Source organism: Rana temporaria, chromosome 3 (assembly GCF_905171775.1).
Source record: "Rana temporaria chromosome 3, aRanTem1.1, whole genome shotgun sequence".
Taxonomy (NCBI): Eukaryota; Metazoa; Chordata; class Amphibia; order Anura; family Ranidae; genus Rana; species Rana temporaria.
Window position 1 is genome coordinate 317,624,266 of NC_053491.1, and position 24,717 is coordinate 317,648,982.

The 24,717-nt window shown below is 43.8% G+C and overlaps 1 protein-coding gene across 2 annotated transcripts in view; it reads right to left on the reverse strand.

The window, feature by feature from the left end:
* Positions 1–24,717, reverse strand: part of FCHSD1 (FCH and double SH3 domains 1) — a 135,636-nt gene that overhangs the window by 9,753 nt on the left and 101,166 nt on the right. For both annotated transcript variants that reach the window (XM_040344951.1, XM_040344952.1), the window contains 5 exons: positions 22,481–22,585; positions 17,387–17,548; positions 7,564–7,683; positions 3,422–3,505; positions 1,831–1,990 (listed from right to left, as the gene is read on the reverse strand). In XM_040344951.1, coding sequence (XP_040200885.1) covers positions 1,831–1,990; positions 3,422–3,505; positions 7,564–7,683; positions 17,387–17,548; positions 22,481–22,585 — 631 coding nt within the window. The remainder of the gene's footprint in view (positions 1–1,830; positions 1,991–3,421; positions 3,506–7,563; positions 7,684–17,386; positions 17,549–22,480; positions 22,586–24,717) is intronic.

A 24,717-nucleotide genomic window follows, 5' to 3' on the forward strand; every position in this document is an offset into this window, starting at 1 on the left:
AGCGTTTGTAATGGAGATAGCACATTCGTCACGTTGTAACAGACTGAAAAGCACGAAGACTAAAAAGTACAAATCGTCTCTCGCCAAACTTTTAATAACACAAAATCAGCAAAAGCATCCCAAAGGGTGGCGCCATCCAAATGGAACTTCGCCTTTATAGTCCTGCCGTACGTGTTTTGTACGTCACCTTTGCTTTGCTCGAGCATTTTTTTTTTTCACGATCGTGTGTGAAAAACACTTCTGATGGCGACAATTAAAAAATAAAATGGCCAATAAATGGCCTGTAGATATACCTTGAGATGTGAGATTACTTGCAATAATCCTGGAATTTTAGCCAACAATAACTTCTGTGTTTCACTGCGCTCCGGATTCCAAAAATCACCTATAGTGTTATTGCTGCTACTTAACCCCCAGACCATATTGCTGCCCAAAGACCAGAGCACTTTTTGCGATTTGGCACTGCGTCGCTTTAACTGACAATTGCGTGGTCGTGTGACGTGGCTCCCAAACAAAATTGGCGTCCTTTTCCCCCACAAATAGAGCTTTCTTTTGGTGGTATTTGATCACATCTGCGGTTTTTAGTTTTTGCGCTATAAACAAAAATAGAGCGACAATTTTGAAAAAAATGAATATTTTTTACTTTTTACCATAATAAATATCCCCCAAAAATATATAAAAAAACATTTTTTTCCTCAGTTTAGGCCGATATGTATTCTTCTACATATTTTTCGTAAAAAAAAAAAAAAAAAAAAAAAAATCGCAATAAGTGTTTATTGATTGGTTTGCGCAAAAGTTATAACATTTACAAAATAGGGGGTAGTTTTATGGCATTTTTATTAATATTTCGTTTTTACTAGTAATGGCGGCGATCAGCGATTTTTTTTCGGTACTGCGACATTATGGCCAACACTTCGGACACTTGATACATTTTTGGGACCATTGGCATTTTTATAGCGATCAGTGCTATAAAAGTGCATTGATTACTATAAAAATGCCACTGGCAGGGAAGGGGTTAACACTAGGGGGCGGGGAAGGGGTTAAGTATGTTCCCTGGGTGTGTTCTAACTGTAGGGGGGGTAGACTCACTAGGGGAAATGACTGATCGCTGTTCATACATTGTATGAACAGACGGTCAGGCATTTCTCCCCTGACAGGACCGGGAGCTGCGCGTTTACACACACAGCTCCCGGTTCTCGCTCTGTAACGAGCAATCGCGGGGGCGCGCGGGAGTCAGGAGCGAGCAAGCCCCTATTGGCTGCTGGGAGAGATGACGTAGATATATGTCATCTCGCCCAGCAGAGCCGACCTGCCGCCGTAAAACTGTGGCGGCTGGTCGGCAAGCAGTTAATCACACTGGTTCTGGATAAAAGGTGCATTATTCCCCTGCTCTACTCAGAGTTGACTGTTAAACACTTTCCTAAATTAAATCACTTATTGATGTATACACTTTTGACAGTTGTATGGACTTATTTGAAAGATTTTGATTTTTTACATTTTTTTATTATTTTTATGTTTGCTTGCTGTATTTATTGGCGTATAACACGCACCCCAACTTTAAAAGGGAAGTTTCAGGAAAAAAATATCCCACAGCCCCCTGCGTATAACACACAGGCACAGTTTACCCTTTATTTTCAGGGTAAAAAAGTGAGTGTTATACGCCAATAAATACAGTATATCACTTGCAAATACTGTATAGGATTCTCCACTGCATAGTAGCAGTGGTTGCGCTAATGTGGAATTGATTATTGGATGTCACCAAAAAAATGTTTTAGTTAACGGTTCTTAAAAAAATAAAAAAAAACATTGCAACTTGAATGAATTGTAACGTACCTCCTGCATCAGCCCACTCCAGTCTGGCTACTGCAGAGAATGATTTTTCTGTAAACAGTCCCCTGTCATGACCAGCGTCCGCGGAATGTGCAGCACTCTGTTTAATGAAGCTGATGTACTTTTCTGGTACATAGCCAACCTGTCCACTTTTATTTCGGCCCTGTAGCACAAATGAATAGAACATATTGCTACTTTAATATCTTAAAGCACAGAAGAGTAATACTTTCTATTTGTACTTTGTATTCTTCTCAGCTTATAACTGTGGCTCAAATGCCTATAAAAACATTGAACTAATCTTCAGAGCATGACCATTAAACCAAGGTTACTACAGTAATTAAAGCAACCAAATCCGCCTCAATTTAAAGGGGTTGTAAAGGTAAAAAATGTTTTCCCTAAATAGCTTCCTTTACCATAGTGCAGTCCTCTTTCACTTACCTCATCCTTGGTATTTGCTTTTAAATGTCCTTATTTCTTCTGAGAAATCCTCACTTCCTGTTCTGTCTAACTACACACAGTAATGCGAGGCTTTCTCCCTGGTGTGGAGAAAGCAAGCAGGCAAGTCAGGACACTCTACTTTGCAGATAAAGGAGCTGTGTGTTAGTGAGCGTATTGACACTCCTGCTTGCCCCCTCCCCCTTAAGAGGCTTTCTCCACACCAGGGAGAAAGCCTCGCATTACTGTGTGTAGTTACAGACAGAAGAACAGGAAGCGAGGATTTCTCCGAAGAAATAAGGAAATTTAAAAGCAAAATCGAAGGATGAGGTAAGTGAAGGAGGAATGCACTAAGGTAAAGGAAGCTATTTAGAGAAAAAAAATTACCTTTACAACCCCATTAAACTATTTTTTAATTTTATTTATTTAAACGTTACACATCATACAGGAGGTTGCACTCGCTGGGATAAGAAGTGACCGAGAGGCCCAATTAATCTCCTATGGGGTCTCAGTTTCAACAGTAGTCAATTTTCAATTCTGAAAAGAGATAAGGCCAGTTGATAAATTGGTGAGCAGCGTATTACAGGGTGAGAAGGATGGCAGAGGGATGATCATCTCCCCCAACTTCTGCTTAAAGGAGTTGTAAAGTCTCAAGGTTTTGCACCTTAATACATGCTATGCATTAAGGTGAAAAAACTTAAATAAAAACTTAAATAATATAAATAATAATAAAAAAAAAAAAAGAAGTTGTCAGAAGACAAGGTGGCAGCCTTACAAATCTGGGGAACGGCAGCCTGATGTCGAAAAGCCCAAGCAGCACTCATAGTAGAGTAACCCCTAAAGGGAGAAACCAATCCTTGTGACAGTCAGCCTGAATGATCTACCTGAGCCACTTGGAAATGGTGAAACAAGAAGCCAAAGTGCTCTTCTGGGGCATGAAAGCAGATGCAAAGTCTGCATAGATACTTAAATAAGTATATATTTCAGGGAGACCCACTTTCCTTTAGCTGTCACACTTCTATGGTACAGTAATCATTTACAACTTTAATTGCTGGCTACTACTTGATATAAGAAATGCAAGGTAAGAGATAAGCGTGAAGAGGTTGCTGTAGAAGAAACATGGAAGCATAAAGAAAGAGGAACCAATTTCCAAACTGACCTTCACCCACTCTTCTACATCTCCATCTTCAATGACCTCCAGCACTTCTCCCTGTGTAATAGACAGTTCATCTGGCAGGGCAGCCTGTCATGATATAATACAAAGGACAACATTACAAACCAAAAACAATGTCATAACGAAGATGTGAAATTACTGCCAGGAAGCATATTCTGAGATTAGACTCCCCTGGAAATGGTAGACCCCATGTCCCTTGTGATCATAGCTTCATTTTACTAAACTTAATACATAGGTAGTAATTCTGGCTGGGCCATGCAACTCAGTAGGAGCGGATCTATTGTAAAGATTAGATTGGTGCAAACAGAGGCGTATCTAGTGAAAATGGCGCCTATGGCAAGCACTGAAACTGCGCCCCTGTCGAAACATTGGAACCCCATCTTTCAGATAACCTTAACAAAAAAAACAGCTAACAAAATTAGTGATATTTATCATCCCTTGTGATACCTTGGGTAGTGACATATCCTCTTTATGGAGAAATCTGGGGTTTATTAGACCCCTGATCCCTCCTCTGCCCTCCAAGGAAACCTTCATCACTTAAGGCCTTGAGGAGAGTGAGAAACGGATGTTCCTCCTTCTTTGTGCGGGACCAGATGGAATGGGAGAGCCTGGGAGAACAGGGGAGAGCTGTGGCTGAACGCAGCAGGGATAGCGCTGCCATTGTCCATTAGCAAAGGTGCTGAAAAGGACCCTGGTAAGTGCCTTGCTGCCCAGCCACTCAACAGTGCCCCCTTCATATGGCGCCCATGGCACTTGCCATGGCTGCCATACCCTAGATACGCCACTGGGTGCAAATACATATCAACTGGCACAAAGGTTTGACCTGAAGCATAGTCTGCAAAAAAAGGGGGGAATAACCCCCAGATCACACACACACACACACCCCACACTAGCTCAGTACCCATGTGCATACTTTAGCCCTAAATGGGTTTAAGTATAACTACAGGCAAACATTTTCTCCCCCCCCCCCATTTTGGATAAAAGGGTTATAACTTTTTTTTTTACCATCTGTGCGTGGTTATGGAGATTTCCCTTCACTTCCTGTCCCATAGCCAAACAGGAAGTGAGGAAATCCCTGCACATTAAGGGAATTCTGTTGAAAAATTTCCCCAATATTACTTTTCTGGGGTAAACCTAAAAATAGGATTTTTTGTACTTACCGTAAAATAATTTTCTCTGAAATCCATGGACACAGTTTCCTTATACTCCTAGTAGACGGAACATAACCCACAAGTCAAGAGTATAAGGAAGCTGTGTCCGTCCATGAAATTTGTTTTTTTTTTTACTTTCAATTATGGTAAACAGGACAAAGAGGGTGAATCTCCCTAAATGGGCCCACAGACTGTATCTATCCAAAACCAATATAAAAATGGTGCCTTTAGTTATACTTGAAATATAATCTAGCGGTTTTCACCATCTAACTTTCTTCCCTTTCTTTCATGAGTTTTAATTACCCATTAGGTGACCTGCCTTAACCACTACTGCTGCTGCTGTATTCACATTGTACTTATTGTCACAAGCGATATCCTGTTTCTTCAAATAAAATGGACAGCGCTAGAGATGCAACAGCAAAGAAATATATATTTAACCACTTGACCACTGGGCACGAAAACCCCCTTAATCACCAGACCAATTTTCAGCTTTCGGTGCTCTCACAATTTGAATGACAATTACTCAGTCATACAACATTGTACCCATCTGAAATTTTTGTCCTTTTTTTCCCACAAATAGAGCTTTCTTTTGGTGGTATTTGATCACCTCTGCGGTTTTTATTTTTTGCGCTATAAAAGAAAAAAGACTGAAAATTCTGTAAAAAAAAAAAAAAAATCTAGTTTCTGTCATATTAGCAGGTTATTTCTCACACACAGCATATGCATACTACAAATTACACCCCAAAACACATTCTGCTATTCCTCCCGAGTATAGCGATACCACATGTGTGCGACTTTTACACAGCGTGGCCACATAGAGAGGCCCAACATGCAGGGAGCACCATCAGGCGTTCTGGAGCACCCAGGCCAATTTTGACATTTCTCTCCTACATGTAAAAATCATCATTTATTTGCTAAAAAATTACATAGAAACCCAAAACATTATATATGCTTTTTTTTCAAAGACCCTAGAGAATACAATGGCGGTTGTTGCAACTTTTTATCTTGCACGGTATTTTCGCAGCAATTTTTTGAACGCGTGTTTTTTAAAAAAAAAACAGTTTTGTGCTTAAAAAAAAACAAAACAGTAAAGTTAGCCCAATGTTTTTGCATAATATGAAAGATGAAGTTACGCCGAGTAAATAGATACCCAACATGTCACCCTTCAAAATTGCACACGCTCGTGAAATTGCGCCAAACGTTGCTACTTAAAAATCCCCATAGGCGACGTATTGCAAGGTATTGGAGTATTGAGGGTATTGCGGAGTATTGGGGGGGTATTGCAGAGTATGGGGGGGGGTATTGCAGAGTATGGGGGGGGGTATTGCAGAGTATGGGGGGGGTATTGCAGAGTATGGGGGGGGTATTGCAGAGTATGGGGGGGGTATTGCAGAGTATGGGGGGGTATTGCAGAGTATGGGGGGGTATTGCAGAGTATGGGGGGGGGGTATTGCAGAGTATGGGATGGGGGGGTATTGCAGAGTATGGGGGGGGGGTATTGCAGAGTATGGGGGGGTATTGCAGAGTATGGGGGGGTATTGCAGAGTATGGGGGGGGTATTGCAGAGTATGGGGGGGGGTATGGCAGAGTATGGGGGGGGTATTGCAGAGTATGGGGGGGGGGGGTATTGCAGAGTATGGGGGGGTATTGCAGAGTATGGGGGGGTGGGTATTGCAGAGTATGGGGGGGTGGGTATTGCAGAGTATGGGGGGGTGGGTATTGCAGAGTATGGGGTGGGGTATTGCAGAGTATGGGGTGGGGTATTGCAGAGTATGGGGTGGGGTATTGCAGAGTATTACACTCATCTTTTTTTTTTATTTTGCAGAGTATTGCGCAGGGATGGCTGGATCTGTGACTGCAATTGTCACAGATCCAGCCCACAGTGCGGCAGCTGCTGCTGCCGCCCGATCCCCCCCCCCCTCCCTCTCCTCTCACACTGTACCGAACGGTACAGAGAGGAGAGGGAGGAACCGGCGTCATTACATGACGCCGGTTTGTTTACAAGTGATCGCGCCGTCATTGGACGGCGCGATCACGTGGTAAGGAGCCGCTTCCATTGGCTCCTTACCGCGATCCGTGTTGCTGCGGGTCCCGTGGACCCGCCGAGCGCCGGTGATCGCGTGTGCGCGCCCGCTCAGGCGCGCAATTGTGACTCTCTGGGAGGACGTATATTGACGCCCTCCTAGAGTTAGGGAACCGCCTTGTAGCCGTATTTCGGCTATAGGGCGGTTACCAAGTAGTTAACTATCCCTCTAGGGTTCATTCGGTTTGCAGAAGTCGTATAAGACAGGTTTTTGGTGGCATTAATAAAGCGGTATTACACCCAAAAGCGAACACATTGTAGCTTACCAATTCTTGTGGTGGCTGCCTAGGTTTTTGTAGAATTTAATTTTACCTGCTGATCCTGCCAGTAAGTCTGTTTAACAAAACAAGCTGTCCTGCAGATGTGGCAGTTAGAGGGTTGAGAAAAAGCATTTAACAGGGGTGCTTTTATGCACAACCTGAAATTTGCCTTCAATTTGTTAGTGCAATTAAATCTGCTAGTACATCTAACACTACCCAGCACTGAATGCTGCTGTTGCTCCATCTAGAGTTTAGGGGCCCATGAGGTGTTACTGGCCAGATCAGGTGAATCTAGAGGAAAAAGAAAAAACAAATGCAGACATTTTGGTTTTGGGTTTAATACCACTTTAAAAGTGTAGTTTGAGCCAATTAGTAAATGGCCAATCTGATTCAAGTCCCATTTCGTAGGCTAGATCTCAGTACAGGCATTTCTGTGGTTTCCCCAAGTGCTCTCCAGCCACTAAATGGCTCAGTACATACTGCCTTGTTTTCCCTAGCCTGGATGCTACACAACCCTATTGATTTAGGCTGGCTACCACTCGCCATTACAGCCCTCAACTCTTTAGCCTAAAGCAGGACCGAACATTGCAGAGAAATTAGATGCTTACTGCGAGCTCCTTTAACTTCTCCTACCTTATAACTGTATACAACTTGGCAAGGTGATGGGTACGTGCGGGAGCCACTCAGAGCACAATTGGATTCTTCAAATATCTCACCATCATCCTCAAACTCTGAGAAATCAAAGTCTTCCATCTAAAAAAAGGAAAGCAAAAGGGTTGTTCATTTAAAAAAAAATAAGAAATTGCAACTATAGTTTCCATTAAAAAGAAAATATATCAAGTCACCCCACACTCCTCTGTTGAGCAATAAGGACTTCACCCCGGGCCTCTCCCCCTTGCATTTAAATGGTGGACCAATAAGGGTTTGATACGGATAGCTGATCTTTGTGACAATAAGGGTATGCTACCTGAACAATTCCTGGTAGAAAAATATCAACTGCCTCCCTTCGAACGCTACAGATATAATCAAATATGTCATTATATGCAAACGGTAGCTCGTAAGGGGGATTTAGTGACGATGACCCCCATGGAACATTTGTGCAGGCACTACGATAAAGTAAGGGGTCATATCTCTGCTATATATACAATTTTGATGTATGTCTCGATTAAACTGAATTATATGCTCCGATGGGAACAAGATTTGCATGAAACCCTTGATCTAGAGGAATGGCATGAGATATCAGAGGCTGCTTCTAGATCGCTTATCAATACCTCCATTATAGAAGCTAACTACAAGGTCTTATTAAGGTGGTATATGGTACCGGCCAGATTGGCCACTTTTGTACCCGGAGCCACCTCTGGGTGTTTCAGAGGATGTGGTCAGGTGGGATCCACCTATCACATTTGGTTGACTTGCCCCAAGGTCAGGAGATTTTGGATTAGGGTCTACAACTTTATATATACCCTCACCCAGATTAGCCTGACAAAATCGGCAAAACATGCACTCCTCGGTGGCAGGATAGCGGAAGCTCCAACAACGGCTCCTTACTTTTATATTTATCTCAGCTAAAATAACAATTGCCAGGAACTGGAGGTCCGCTGTACTGCCATTTGATCAGCTAAAACGTAAAATGTCGTGGCTTATGCTAAATAAAAGGTTAACGGCAATAGTGCAAGACAAGAAGTTATTTCACAAAGTATGGGATCATTACCTGTCGAACGACCCCAGAACGCTCACAAACTAAACCCACTCTTAAGTTATGGGTCTCAAGGCACAAAGCTGTAGTTCTCCTCCCCCCAACCTTCCCTCCTTTACTCTATTTTCTGCACTTTCTTTGTTTTGTTTTTACCCCCCCCCCCCCCCCCGCCCCCCCTTTTTTTTATAATGATCTTAATTATTGGGTTTCGACCACTGTTATTTTTTTTTTTTTGTTGTTTAGTTGTACCTCATTTATTTTTGGCGGACTATTGTCCAGCATTTTCATAACTAGTTGGTGGTATGACTTTCCACATATGCTGCAATCTGCTTATTGCAAAGCCGAAATCTTTGTTGTTTGTACTGTAAAACTTTAATAAAAAACATTAAAAAAAATATAAAAAGAAAATATAATTTAAACCTTACTCTGCTTGGAAACTGCCAGGTGAGCGACAGTCTCCCAAGTTGCCTGCTTTCCTTAGAGAAGGGAGCCAATTTACCGTACATTGAATACGGTATGTCAAAATTCTCAATGTGCCCAAAAACATACTAATACGAACAAAAAACAGGCGAATAAAAACCCAACCATACAATGCAGTGAGACATATACTAAATATGGTTACTAGGAAGAACAGCAAGTCTCAGCACATGTACAAAATAAATAATGAAACCTGTTGGGCCAACCATTCCACCCAATGAAATGGTCATCCGAGCAAGGGATTATGATCTAGCAAGAGAAGGTCATAAGGGGCAACTAAAAAAGGGAAAAGTGGGAAAGGAGGGAGAAAAGGCGGGGCGGGGCGGGAAATCACTGTGTGAACCTTAACTTGTGGTCCAAGGGGACCATACTTTATCATACTTACAGGGAAAGCCTTGATTGATAAAAGTGATTTTGAACATAGCCAAAGTTGCGTCCACCATTGCTTCCCAGGAAGACCCTAAGGGGAGACTATGGAGGTCCACTTGAGGCGGATAGATTTTTTGCATAGAACAATTTGGCATGGTGAGAATGCTGAGCATTCTCATGGACTCCCAGAAGGGTCGACTCCGGGGAAGCAGGAAGTGACATCTGTAATTGTAGATCAATCAATTTAAACATATCACACCAGAACGTCGTTATACTCAGACAGCCCCAGAACAAGTGCAAATGAGACTCTAGATCAGTGGTTCTCAACCTGGGGGTCGGGACCCCCTCGGGGGTCAAATGATGATTTGCCAGGGGTCACCAGATCCTGGGCTGTTCCTGAAGCCTGCACCGCTCTCCCAGCCTTCTTGCGGCTGCTCAGCAGGGCTGTCTCTGGAGCCGGTGGCCACCCAGCTGGGCTGTTCCTGGAGCACACGGCCGCCCACTCAGCCTCTTCGCAGCCACCCATTCAGTTCACAGCATGGCTGGGGGGCAGAGACTGGAGGTCCGCTGATTGGTGAGGATTATGAGGTGGGAGGGGCTGGAGGAGACCCTATCTCCTGATTTCAGCATAGGTGTCACTGCTACGAGACAACACAAAGTCAGACACAGTGGGTAACACTACCTGTGATTATAGTTGCCATTAAAAGTCCCCACTACAGTTCTCAGATCAGCAGATGACCTTAATCAAGAACACCTAAGTTGGCAGATCAGAACTCCCCCCAGCATTGCCCCTCATCCCATTCCCCCTTCACCAAGGAGTAAGAGAAGGAATTAAAATAGAGAATACATGGAAGGGAGAGGAAAAGAGGGGGAGAAAGAAAAAGGGAGAGAAAGAATAAGAGCAAAAACAAGAAAGACGGCTAGAGAGAGCGATGGGGGACAAGAAATTAGGACAGCCAGAGATAAAAGGGAAAAAGAGGAGAACAAAGAGAAAGAGTGGTATATCCTAAAATGTACCATATGAGGTTTTAATACTGTATGATTGGAGGGGACTCAGGGAGCGCTAAATTTCTGTGGGTTAGGGGCGCAAATTACTTGTCTTGCCTTGGGTGCTGACAAGCCACGCTACGAAAATAATTTTACTGTTGGGGGTCCCCACAACTTGGGAAATTTTATTAATGGGTCACGGCACTAAAAGGTTGAGAACCACTGCTATAGATGAACATGACACCAGGGACAGATTGGAGCACATGCTGGATAAATCCTATGGAGCCTGGTATGGGTATAGTAAGAATAGAAAAATAAGAGGGTGCACTGGCCTAGTGCATTATCTAACAGATTAAAAGATATTAATAAAATCATAAAGATGTCTACTCACAAACAAGTTAAAAACACACTTGTTAGGTCACAGGTGTGGCTCTTTCATCGGTTGCTCAGATCACTGAACCTGGTACTGGGGGCTCTAAAGAGCAGTCCTATGAAGCCTGAGGGGTCTCATCCAGGACCTTAAGCTTCAGACCCCTCCCCCGCCTTTTTAATGAGCAAACTACAATAATCTACAGATGTAACCGGCTGCATGACCCTGCTTTAACAGAATATCCGATTTATCATCTTCAACTGTATATACCTTACAGCCTACACTTCAAGTGATTTGAGCAGTTACCATTTCCCACCTTATGGATATTGAAAAAAGATGTATGCTGACCCCATAGGCTTAGCGTACATTTTTTGGATCAGGTATCCTTTTCTATGTCTCCGGAAAATCTTGAATTAAAACAAAAATCCATACTACCACAGTGTAACATCTTGTTACAGTACTGTTACCAGTACCTTTCATATTCTTCGATTTCTAGGCACCTTACAGGGAAACCTTTCCTGCCTGATTTAGAGAGAAGTTGACCCCCCAATTACTGAACAGTCCTATGTGAGCCTCATTTACCAGAGGCGTTTGGCTCTTTTTGCCAAAAAGGGATAAACTTCGCTTTAAGTTGAGAGCAGGATGGAGTGGCAGAAAGCTGCATAGAAACCATGCAGGGTTATAAAATGTATTTGGAAGTGTTCATTTCACAACAAAGTACAAGAAAGTGTTCAAATTGCAAAAATATATAGGACATTACGGTTGACTTTGTTGTAAAGGTGTAAATTCTATGCCTGTCACCTTGACCTTTGCTTGCAAGCAAGTCATCCATCCTTAACAAGCATTAAGTCAAAGACTTTGGTCCTGCATTTTTGCTCTAGTGACTTAGCAAACAAGAAACCCAGGATAACAATGACAACCCTGGTGCCTAAGAGCCGGTTCCCACAGGGGCAACACAACTTCCAGCACGACTTTGGGAGGCAACTTGAACACGACTTGAGTATGAATCACAACGCGACCCACAACACGACTTGAAGTCACCTCCAGAAGGGGAAACTCGATGCCAAATTTTAAATAAAAAAACGGCATGGGTTTTCCCTCTAGGAGCATACCAGGCCCTCAGGTCTGGTATGGATTTAAAGGGGAACCCCCTACGCCAAAAAAAGGGCGTGGGGGTACCCCCCAAAACCATACCAAACCCTTAACTGAGCATGCAGCCCAGCCGGTCAGGAAGTGGGGTGGGGATGGGCGAGCGCCTCTTATGACGTCACAGTCCCAGCATGCTCCGGGTGGTGACCCTTGTGGGACGGAGGCGCTTGCCTTAGAACAGGTTCATACTGGGGCGACTTCCTGTAAAGTTGCCTTACTGTGAACGGGAATCCGACTTGGAGGCGACTTCCATTGAAATCAATGGATACAGGTCGCCTAGAAGTCGGATTGAAGAAGTACAGAAACCTTTTCTGAAGTCGGAGCGACTTCAGTAGTGTACATTAAGACAGCTCCCATTCACTTCCATTCATTTTCTCGACCGCGCGACTTGGGGCGTCTTGAAGTCGGATCCTGGGTCGCCCCAGTGTGAGCCGGCTTCAAGTGTTAAAAGCAGATCAATGGCTGCTGTCATGCATTTGTTTTAAAGCTTTGGATCCATAAAGTAAACCAAATAGAAGCCAATACCCCTTCAGCCTTTGATTCCACATCCATGAACTGCTGGCTCCATTTACAATTTTTGATCAGTCACTGATATTTTGAGAAGGAATTAAATCTGGTTAAAAGGAAAAAGTATAGTTAAAGCTTTTTTGGATATCCTATGGATCACAGGGGTGCAGTTTTACGCTCATGTGTCCCATTTTCAAATGTCACAAACCCGGCCCAGGCTCTAAAAAGAGCCCAACCATATGGTCCGGATCTGCCCAGAAGCCCTAGACCATGGGTGCTCAACCTGTGGCTCTCCAGCTGTTGCGGAACTACAATTCCCATGAGGCATTGCAAGCCGCTGACAGGTACAAGCATGTCTCCCAAAGGCTGAGGCATTATGGGAATTGTAGTTTTGCAACAGCTGGAGAGCCACAGGTTGAGCACCCATGCCCTAGACCGAAAAGCTGGCTCAGCCTCTCGGCCAGCTGCTGAGAGGCTGAGCCAGCCGATTATGCCCCCTGCAAAGCCCAGCACTTTCTATGAGCACTGGAGGGACAGCGCACATCGCTGAACAGTCACAGACTTTCTGCAGGCTGGAGACCAATGTTTGATCGCTCAGTTCTCGACCTTAGAGGCAGCGGGGGACAGTTGCAGCTGGGATCGGTGCTGCAGCCATCTAGGAAGGTATGATTGTAATTTTTTGATTCCCATACTTCTCATAGTCCTCCAAGCAGCACATACTATCCAGCTATAGTGATGCTGCTCTAGGTGCTGAGAAGGAGAATATAAAGACTTCTGGTGAAACTAGTTTCTAGCAAGTTGGCCAGAATGGAGGCCAGCCAGGTCTGAAACTAGTCAAGTATACAGTACCAGTCCTGCCTTCATAATGGAATCCTGTTTCAGACTTGACCTATTACTATCCAGACATGAAAAAAAGTGGATGCCCATTTTGGAACTGAAGCTACCTTTTAGGGTAGGCCACTTTTTTGCAATTATATATTCTAAACATTCATACTGTTCTTTTATTGGGGCCTCTCTTCCATGTTGTTCAGGTAGACCCCCAACCCCACAAAGGCTGCCTACCCCTGGTGTAGATGTATACTGTTTGGTATACAGATGTAGAGAGTTTTCCATGCATGATGGAAGGCCTTTTTTTGATTCCTTTGGTAATTATTCTTTAGGAGAACTGTTAGGTTTTATCTTTTATAAGAAAATGGTGTTATTTTAATTGTGTGAGCTGGCTGGCACCTGTTTACTGTGGAAGTATCTTCTGTTGCCAAAAACCCCATATGTCTGCCAGGGAGCTTTTAATCCCCCCACATTGGTGATCATTTTATTTAACCCCTCTTACCCCACCCTCTGGTGGTAATGTCCGAAAACATTAAAGGGTCACTAAAGGAAAAAAATGTTTACAGGGTATAGAGACATAAAAGTTAACTGATTCCTTTTAAAAATGATTAATAATTGAATTTAATCTATCATATAATGTGCCTCTAGTTTCACTTTCGGTTTTAAAGGTACATACATGAAGTTCCGGGTGAGAGGTGAGTCGGGAAGACTCACAGAACAAAAACAAACAAATCCAGGGCAGTATTTTGTTTTTAAAATGAATCTGATTGGTTCTGAGGAGTTTTAGACACACAGTAATGACAGCTTAGACCACCGTGAAAATCTTCCAGTACCATGGTTATAAGGAAACAGGCAACCAGGAAGTGTGGAGATCACAGCAGAATTACAGCTACTTCAAAGCAAAAACGAACAATGAGGACATGAAACCAGTACTGCAGTAAGGTAAAGGAAGCTATTTAGCTAAAAAAAAAAATTCCTTTAGTGACCCTTTATCACGGTGGTCATGGAAAAGCATGTTCACCCCTCCCAAAATTGGTTGCTATGGCAGAGACTGCCATCACCCCCAATCCCTTTCCTTCCTGGATTGGTGGTCATTGCAGAAAAAATTAACTATCCCTCACCCTACGCATTGCTGGGTATGGCAATAAACATCAACACCCCTATCCTGGCCCACACTGGTGGCCATGGCAGTGCAAGGGTAAATTAGCCCTTGCTGCTGGTAATGTGAAATTATTCATTCACAAAATATCCTCAAAATTCAAAGCAAAAACTTTAGTTGGTGTTAACAGCTCAGAAACCGGTGATGTGTGTTTACATTAGAGGGCTGGCAGCCCGACATCTGTTCTCTATTTAAAAAAATATCTATATCCATTTTAAATGCCTCGTGTAAATTAAAAAAAATAACTTCTTTAGTGTGCCTATAACTACAGGAATAAATGGGGGTTGATTTAAAGTGCTTTTATTTCTTGTTCAAAATATATAAAATATTCCGTGCGTACTATGGGAACAGGTTAGCTTTAAGCATAAGTGGCTACTTGGGATTTGGCCTTATACAGGGATTATTCATAACTGTCAATTTTATATCTGTACTCAGAATCCTATTTACATATCTTGTAAAAATATAAAAAAAAGTTACTGTTCCTGTGTGGTTGCTAGGAAGGACATGCCGATTAAAATTAGATTTTCTACTAACACTTTCTTCTATCCAGTTCTATAAACAGAATTTTTATAGCAGACTTAAATGTTTACACTGCCAGGCTTCTGCCAAGACAACCATAAAACATTTAAAGAAATATCCCATAAGAACACTGAAGTGCAATAAGAAATATAGCAAACAAAGGAGACACCTAGTGGCAGCGCAAAAGTACTACAAAATGCACACATTTTCACAATGTAATAGTCTGTACTGTCCTATTACAGTAAAACCTTGGTTTGCAAGCATAATTCATTCCAGAAACATGCTAGTAATCCAAAGCACTTGTATATCAAAGCATTTTTTTTACAGGGTATAAAAGAGAAGAGAGGCACCTCCAAGTGTAGCAATAAGTTGCTAAATGTTGTACCTTCATTAAATGTAACCATATTGCTACACTTAGAGGTTCCTCTCTTCTCTTTTATACTCAGTTGTGACATGACGCTACTCTTATATCAAGACATTGCTTGTATATCAAGGCAACATTTATTAAAACATTTTGCTTGTCTTGCAAAACACTCTCAAACCAAGTTACTCTCAAACCAAGGTTTTACTGTTTATAGACTTAAATAGCGCAGCACTTTACAACATGAGGGCAGACAGTACAGTTACAATACAATTTAATAGCGGAGACATCAGAGGTCACTGCACGTTAAAGCTTACAATCTGAAAACCTATATGTATTAGTAGCACTTTGTATTTTCTGTAAGAAAATGTATTGATGAGACATATGTAATGTGATAGTAAAATATGAAAGTTGACTTATATGAAAAATCTTTCGATGTTCATTCAGATTATAAAATATTAAAGCTAAACAGGGCAGCGTATCCAGGCTAAAGTTGTGACATTTTACAAAACAGTCGACTTTCTGCCAATGGCTCGGTAGGCGAATGTCATCAACACCCTTTAGCCTAAAATGACTGATTATAGCAAACAAGATGCACAGCAATACTGAAAACTTTATGAGCCTTTATGAGGAGCATAAAACAGCAACATCATTTTGTAGGGGGTGATTTAAAGGGGTGGTTCCCCCTAAAACACATTGCTAACAATAGATTCGTAAGACCCGTTACACTGCGGGTAGGCTGGCTTTTTTTTTTTTAGTACATACCGAGATCTCCCCGTCTCGTCCCTTGTCGGTGGGCGTTCCTAGTTGATTGACGTTCTTCGGACGGGCGCGTACGTGACGTCACGACTTTCCGAAAGAAGCCGAACGTCGCTGCGCATGCGCCGTATAGAGCCGACTCTATACGGCGCATGCGCAGCGACGTTCGGCTTCTTTCGGAAAGTCGTGACGTCACGTACGCGCCCGTCCGAGGAACGTCAATCAACTAGGCACGCCCACCGCCAAGGGAGGAGACGGGGAGATCTCGGTATGTACGAAAAAAAAAAAAAAAAGCCAGCCTACCCGCAGTGTAACGGGTCTTACGAATCTATTGTTAGAAATTAGTTTTAGGGGGAACCACCGCTTTAAGTACATTCAAGTTCCAGAAATACAGATGTAATAAAAAAAAAAAAAACACACCACTTAATGTCATTATGTGCTAGCTACCATTGGCATCTGTACATCTGCAAGATTATCAGAAGTACTGAAATAACCGACTAGGCTTATAGTTCGGCATGCTTATGGCCACCCTGACCATTCTTAGATTCCCATTCAGATATGGGTACATTTATATACATATTTGTGAATGGTATTGGTGGTTTTAGGTAAATGTGCACATAGTTTAGGACAGGGGCGCCAAACCAGTGGCCCGGGGGCCACATGTGGCCTGCGGAGCCCTCTGTTGTGGCCCACGACCTCCTGCTCTAGGATGGAATAGAATACGGTTATTAAAGGTAAGTTTATTACTAAAATTACAGTGTATGTATGGGCATATCTGTTCTGCAGTGGTTACTGGGCTTTCAAACTGATCTGCAGGTGCAGAGCAGTGGGGGTTACCTGCACTGAGCCAAAGACTTCTATTACCTGCAAGTTTGGTGCACTTTCTGAAAGTTCACTACACATACAGGATATAATAGAAGTCTATGGCAAAGTGCAGCTAACCTCCAGGAAAGCCACAGGTGAACTGTGCTGCACCCACGGTGCTGAAAAACGACAGTGCATCAGTGTGAAAGCAGCCTTAGGCCCCTTTCACACAGTCAGTCCGACCCAATTGGACCCTCCATTCACCTTTAAGGAGCGGCAGATGTAAATGGACTTGTGCCCATTAACAAATACCTCCAATCCGATCTGCAAAAAAAAAAAAAAAGTAGAGTGGGCTCCGCTCATTGTGGCCCGCAACCGATTACCAAGTCGCTTAAGTGGCCCTCGCTCTTCAAAGGGTTGGGCACCCCTGGTTTAGGAGCACACTGCCTAAGGGCAATTTACAGAACTTACACTGGGTGATATCTCTCCATTAGACATCCGGGCTTCGCTCAGACGCCGCTCTTGCTCGAGCTCTTCATTAGCCTGCGTCATAGCACCAGATAGCCATGTGTCGACATCCACTCCGACCTGGCGCAGCAACTCCACCCGGGCATCTGCTTTTACCTTACTGACCTAATATATAATAAAAAGAAAATCAAAGGTAACACATAGAGTATATTGATAATATTACAGTGTTAACTTTGCCAACAAATAAATGTACACAGTATATTTTTTATTTAGGGGCTTCAGTTTGACAGAAAGTTATAGGACAGAACAAAGGTAAAAAGATGCAATATTGCTCCTCATCAGTCCATAGATACGGTGGCTGCACTATTTTTTTCTGCAAGTAGAGTAAAAACGTTTGATCTTGCCAAGAGTCCAGTGTTCTTGTCACGTCTTCTGTTCTGAAGGGACAAAACCACAGGAGTCATTCACACACAGGAGCTGAGACACAGAGAGACTGCATCCTGAGTCTGCTCTCCCTCCCAGGGCAAGAACTGGTGCTTGCCAGTAAATGGCTCGCGCTCCTAGGAGTAGGACGCTTGGCTCAAGCACCAGACAGGCAAGTGGTTTCCCCCAGCTTCCCCTACAGTGGACCCAGGACAAGCGCTTCTTCCTCCCCCTTTGGCCTCCCCCCTCCTCCGGAGCACCATCAAGGTAAGGCCTTTGTTTTTTCCCAGGCCTATTCCATCATCCCTGGTGACAAGTGTGCGGCGTGTCCTTTTCAGGACAAACCGCAGCTTTCCAGCCTACCTACGGAGACACCCGGCCCAATTTCTCTACCCGCCCACACCCTAAGTCGTGATCGGCGCCTCTCCCTGCCAGCCATCCGCCACAACTCCCACCAGCCTCAACCCCTCCGTGGCCCATCGCGGCGGCCGCATTTTAGGAAAGTCCGCGGCTTCAGCCGCGGCCTAGCGCGCCGCATTTAAAAAACCCACCACAAACACCACACAACCCCTTCCGGCCCCAGGTCAAACTCCATTCATCTCCCCACATCCCCCAGACCCCCCCGTCGCCAAGTGTTTGATCCAGGGCTCCACCGATCACCCTTGAGGGATCAGGAAGGAATTTTTCTCCCCTGTCACCGCAGATTGGTACAGCACTGCCAGGGGTTTTTCGCCTTCCTCAGGATCAAACGGGAAGGGATGGTCTAGCGAGTGGAGGACCCACTTGAAAATCATCCTTCCCGGCATCATTATTTTACCTCCCCGGTCAATATCATTCCCCCCCCCCGGCGTTTTCTGCGATTATGTCTAAACTAAGATACTCTGCAGAAATCATTTGGGGCTTAAAGCCATTCGCCTCAATATTACCAGCCGTCACCAAAAAAGGTCTAAGGAATGAGCAACTGTTAAGAATCAACGATCTGTCGACGATCGACAGTTAAAAAATCACGCGCATTTACCCCAACCCAAGCACATATCATGCGCTTTGGTCAATACAAGATCGGCAGTAAAACACCGACAAGAAATCCATGATTTCATTCTACAAAACGATTTAGTCTGCCTCTTTATCACAGAAAGCTGGCTCACAGCCGACTAACACCATTCTGGGAGAATTGGTGCCAGAGAGCTACTGCATTCTAACAGAAAACAGAGTGGGGCAACGAGGAGGAGGCCTGGCGGTGATCCACAAGACTCACCTCTCAATCACTAAACCAGTCCTTCAGTACTCACTTCCATTCATGGAAACCCTCACTCTGCAACTGCAAACAAATCTCCAGGACACTGTTCACATACTCCTGTGCTACAGACCACCGGGTCCAAAAACGCACCTGCTCATGTCATTGACAGAGTTCATGTCCACCTATACCCTGAACACTAAACACCTCCTGTTGCTCAGGGATTTTAACCTCTGGGCCAACTCCTCTCAGGACCACGTCGCCGACGCCTGCATCGACCATTTGGAAGGATTAGGTCTGCAGCAACTAGTATGTGGACCTACACATACTTCAGGCCACACGCTCGATCTTATTTTCAGACAAGATCTGGAAATTAATATTTAAGAAAATGAGCCGCAGCCATGGACAGATCACCACGCCATTAAATTCACAATTACCATAAATGCCCCTTAAAAAAAAAACGTTAAAACCGGTGACAACACACTGGACCAGATCTCAGAAGAAGTTCCATTCAGAGCTCTTCAAAACTACATTAGGGAACAAAATAAAAACAATCCAACCACATCAAACAGCCACAGAAACTCTTGTGGTCATAAACCAGGCACTACTACAATCAGCCGACTTGGTAGCACCAAAACACACAACGTGCATCAGGAAAAACAACTCCAGCTGGTTTAACAATCAGCTGGCGTTGCTAAAACAAGAGCGCAGAAGAGCTGAAGCAGCCTGGAAAAGAAGCTCTTCAGAAGAAAAATCACACCATCTATAAAATAACAAGAAAATACCATAAAGAAATCTTTATTGCCAAAAAAAAAAACATTTCTCCAACATTATCACCAATGCCCTAAATCGCCCACGCAAACTCTTCAAGCTAGTCACCAATACCCTGAACCCAGTCTGTCTAGAAGCCCCTTATTCTGATTCACAAGAATTTTCCAACGAATTATCGGATTACTTCATCAATAAAATTGAAAGAATCCGTGAAAGTATTCAGCAAAATAGTACCTTCATCAACCCCCCCCCCTAAATCACAAAATCAACACCCATATAACTCCCCCGCAACCAGCTAACTTCACCCTAAAACCCATTTCCATCGAGGCCACTAAAAACATCATCAGGACTCTGCGAAATAGAACAGCGCCCAATGATATCATCCCCACTAAACTGCTGAAAGAATGTGCCGATATTTTGGCTCCAGCTATCATGCAGCTCATAAACCAGTCATTCAAGGAAGGCATGGTGCCACCCTTGCTGAAACAAGGTACAATCAAACCAATTCTAAAAAAAAAACACCCTCGACCCCAAAGACCCTAACCATCGTTGTCCCATAACAGGCCTAAATGTCTTCTCCAAGGTAATGGAGAAAGAAGTTGTACAACAGCTACGTCACCTCGACACCCACAAATTACTTGACCCATTCCAGTCCGGTTTCCATCCTGGTCACGGGACGGAAACAGCACTGCTCAAAATATGGGATGATGCTCTCGAGGCTGCAGACGAAGGAGAATCTTGTCTTCTAGTACTGCTGGACCTAAGCGCAGCTTTTGATACAGTAGACCACCAATTATTGCTGACACAGCTTGGTGAAGTAGCCGGAGTTACGGAATGTGATTCATCGTGGTTCTCCTTTGGAAAACCGACCACAAATATTGAAACTTGGTCCTTTCACTTCTGAAACACGCACAGTGTCACGCGGAGTCCCCCAGGGATCCCCTCTGTCGCCTGTTCTTTTTAATATCTATCTTCGCCCTCTTTTTGAAATCATCAGTAACCAGAAGTTACTTTACCATTCCTATGCAGATGACACACAACTTTATTTTCGCATCTGCAAAAAAAAGGATCATTATCTCGGACTAGAGAAATGCCTTTCTTTGATAGAAGATTGGATGACTAAGAGTTACCTCAAACTCAATGGCTCAAAAACAGAACTCCTCCTGTTTCAGGCCAACCGAAAGATCCATCCTGCAAAAACATGGACGCCCCCGCCCATTCTGGGTCAAACTATCCCCCCCTGCACCAAAATTAAAAGTCTAGGAGTCATCTTCGAAACCAACATGACAATGGACGCACAAATAGGGTCAGTAGTGAGCGTATCGCACCATCTGTTGCGCCTACTATGCAGACTCACCCCCTTTATTCCAAAAGAAGACATAGCAGTCGTGGTGGGAACAATTATCAACTCCAGACTCGACAATGCTAATACCCTCCATCTTGGACTCCCAAAGTACCAAATCACTCGTCTGCAAGTCGTTCAAAATACGGCCGCTAGACTGGTGACTGGGAAAAAAACATGGGAATCAATCTCACCTTCACTGAGATCCCTTCATTGGTTACCAGTAAAAGACAGAATAAACTTTCAAGGCACTCTAACGCATAAGTGTATTGGGGGACTTGCCCCCCAATATCTATGCGAGAAACTAAAATCTCACAACACCAATCGCATTCTGCCATCCACAAACCAAAATCTACTCCTGATACCCAAAACCAGATATAAATCCAAAGGAGAACGAAGATTTGCGGTCCAAGGACCCAGACTATGGAACGCTCTACCAACTAACATCCGGTTGGAGGTAAACCACCTGGCCTTCAGGAGAAAGATCAAGACCCATCTCTTCTGAGGGCCCAGGGAATGGATGCCAAGCGCCCAGAGGCGATTCAGTTCGCATGTGTTGTGCTATATAAGTTTCTCACTCACTCACATCTTAGTCAGCCCTAATTCTTGTCCGAACTACAAAACACCTCCCCCTTTGTAATGGAGATGAGAGGGGAGGTGTTTGTAGAGAAATAGCAGCAGTGTCACCCTACAGAGCAGCCTAGAGTGACAATGCTATTACTCCACATATACAGTTCAGGGACAGAGCGTTGACAACTCATGTTACTGGCATTACAACCAGGTGAAATGAAAAAAAATATAAACTCAAAGAATGTACTAAAACAATGTTATTTCTGGGTTTAGATACATTCAGGTATAGCAGTTTTGAAATCCCCCTGCTGCCAATAGCCTGGACTTTGGGAAACAACTGGTCCCCCATTAGGCAAAGGTTTCCTCACCTACTGCCTTTTTATAAGACACAAAATAGCACATCAGAGTCTTGTGGGACAAGAAGTTCAATGCTACCCAGCAGAAAATGCGATATCATGCTGCACTCAGAGGGCAGTTGGGTGTAAAAAGGAATCATGTTAACAGTAGTTGGAGCTTGTTGGGTCCCATGGTAGGGCCGGCCCTGCTTGAAGCTTTAACCTAGTTGTCGCGTTTCCTGTATAGAACGTACACAATGTATTTTTGCCCTGAATTGCTCCCTGCAGGGTTTCCAAATTAAACATGGGAATAAAAGAAGCTTTAATATATTTTACCATTATAAAACATGTTTAGTACTGAAATTGATGCCTGTGAATGCTATACTGCTAATGACGTTGCAGACTATAATGTATATAAATACCTCAGCTTTCCGCACGCTCTCCTTTACTTCCTCCATTTTCAGATCCATGCTGGACAGCTCATCTTCAGCAGCAATTTTTCTCCTAACTTCCAGTCTTTGCAGAACCTATAAAAAAAATAAAAAAAAGGGGGTATGGTGAAACTTAGTTCACCATCTTTTCATCATACAGTAATCTAAGTAAAATGCCCATTTTTAGCAAATCACCACCTTACACTAATAGATATCACTGCATGATCTACAGACATTCAGGCATGTTTTGGTAGACCAGTGCCTGTGCTAGTAGGATCCAAGTATGACTGCCTAATCCATTATGTATCTCACCAGATGATCAGCAGGCCCCATTTACAACCTTTGAAGGCTAGAAACAGACACCACCTGGGAATTGGATGCTTCTGCAGAATAGGTCTGTAATCATTGAGCCGTAAACATTTAGGCTGGCAGGTCAAGTGTGTGTATACAAGTATATGTAAAGCCAACCATCCCCTTGTATTTTGCAAACAGTAGGAAATGGTTACCATGTTTTTCCTTAAATAAGGGAGATTTCCCCTTCACTTCCTGTTGCTGAGACAGAGGAAGGCAAGAAGTGATCTCAAAGGAATATCCCCTCAGACAGCTGTCAGAAAGGTTTTTCTATTGGAATATCTCATCTCCTATTCTGGAAACAAATTAGAATGCTGGATTTCTTATCACTTTCTATCCCTTGTGAAGATCAGTCGAGTCCACATAGGCTGGAGAAACCAAGACCCATACAAATGTCTTCTGAACTGACATCCATTAGCCAGATCAGTGAATCCGTTCTATAGATATATATTTCTTGCTGTCAATAGGATAGTTTTAAATCCTTTAAATCAGTAGTGTACTTAGGTTTTGTGATGCTCTAGGCTTGACTAAACTTGTGTACCCCCCAATTTAAATACGACTTACCCCTTCCTGTCAAGGCTACACCCCTTGCTGTTAAAGACCCGCCCTGAAATTTTCAAGTGGGCCTGGGGTGAGGGGGGCAATGGATTCCCTTAATTTGCATAGATGTATTCTCACTTCCTGTTTGGCTTTGGGACAGAAGGTGAAGGGAAATCTCTGCAATGGGACAGAGAAGGTAAAAAATAAACACAGGGGCTATAACCCTCCCTTACTCTATCCAAAATGAAAAAAAAGTGTTGCCTATAGTTATACTTTAACCACTTCCCGGCTGGTCAATAGCAAACTGACATCCGGGAAGTTGTTCTGTTATCCTGACTGGACGTCTGTTGCCCAGCAGGATAACATGGCGCTGCGCGCCCGGCATGTCACTCTGACACCCTGCATCTCTCTTCGTGATAAGAAGCCTCTGTCAGAGGCTTCTTACCACGTGATCAGCTGTGACCAATCACAGCCGATCATCACGTGAACCAGGGAGTGCGGGCAAACGGAATCTCTCGGTTCATTCCGACAGGGAGAGCCAATCAGCGGCTCTCCCTGTTGGAGGGGGGGGGGGTTTGTGCTGATTGATTATCAGCACAGCCACCTCCAATGTACAAATCACCTGCCCATATGTGCCCCAAAATATAGTATGCAATTGCTCACCACGGTGCCAGTCACTGCCCAGCAGTAACACCTGTCAGTGCTGCCCCGTCAGTGTCAGTGCTGCCCCGTCAGTGTCAGTGCTGCCCCGTCAGTGTCAGTGCTGCCCCGTCAGTGTCAGTGCTGCCCCGTCAGTGTCAGTGCTGCCCCGTCAGTGTCAGTGCTGCCCCGTCAGTGTCAGTGCTGCCCCGTCAGTGTCAGTGCTGCCCCGTCAGTGTCAGTGCTGCCCCGTCAGTGCTCCTCAATTCTACATACAAGTGCCTTCTCAGTGCCCGTCAGTGAAGGGGAAAACAACATTTTATGACAAACAAAAGTTTAGTTAGCAAAACATAAAAGCCGCAGAGGTGATCAAATACCAACAAAAGAAAGCTCTATTTGTGGGAAGAAAATGAAAAAAAAATTAGTTTGGGTGCAGTGTTACATGACCGCGCAATTGTCATTCAAAATGTGACAGAGCTGAAAATTGTCCTGGGCAGGAAGGGGCGCAAGTGCCTGGTATTGAAGTGGTTAAGCACAAATTTCTGATAATTTTATGGAGAGGACTAAGACGATATAACCATGCCAATGGTGCAGCAGAAAACATTTAGCACAGTGAGGAAGGTTTGTGGTACAAGATGATAGGACAGTCAAAATTAGAAACGGCCCCCCCACAGTTCCAGAATGCGGACTGCCCGCAT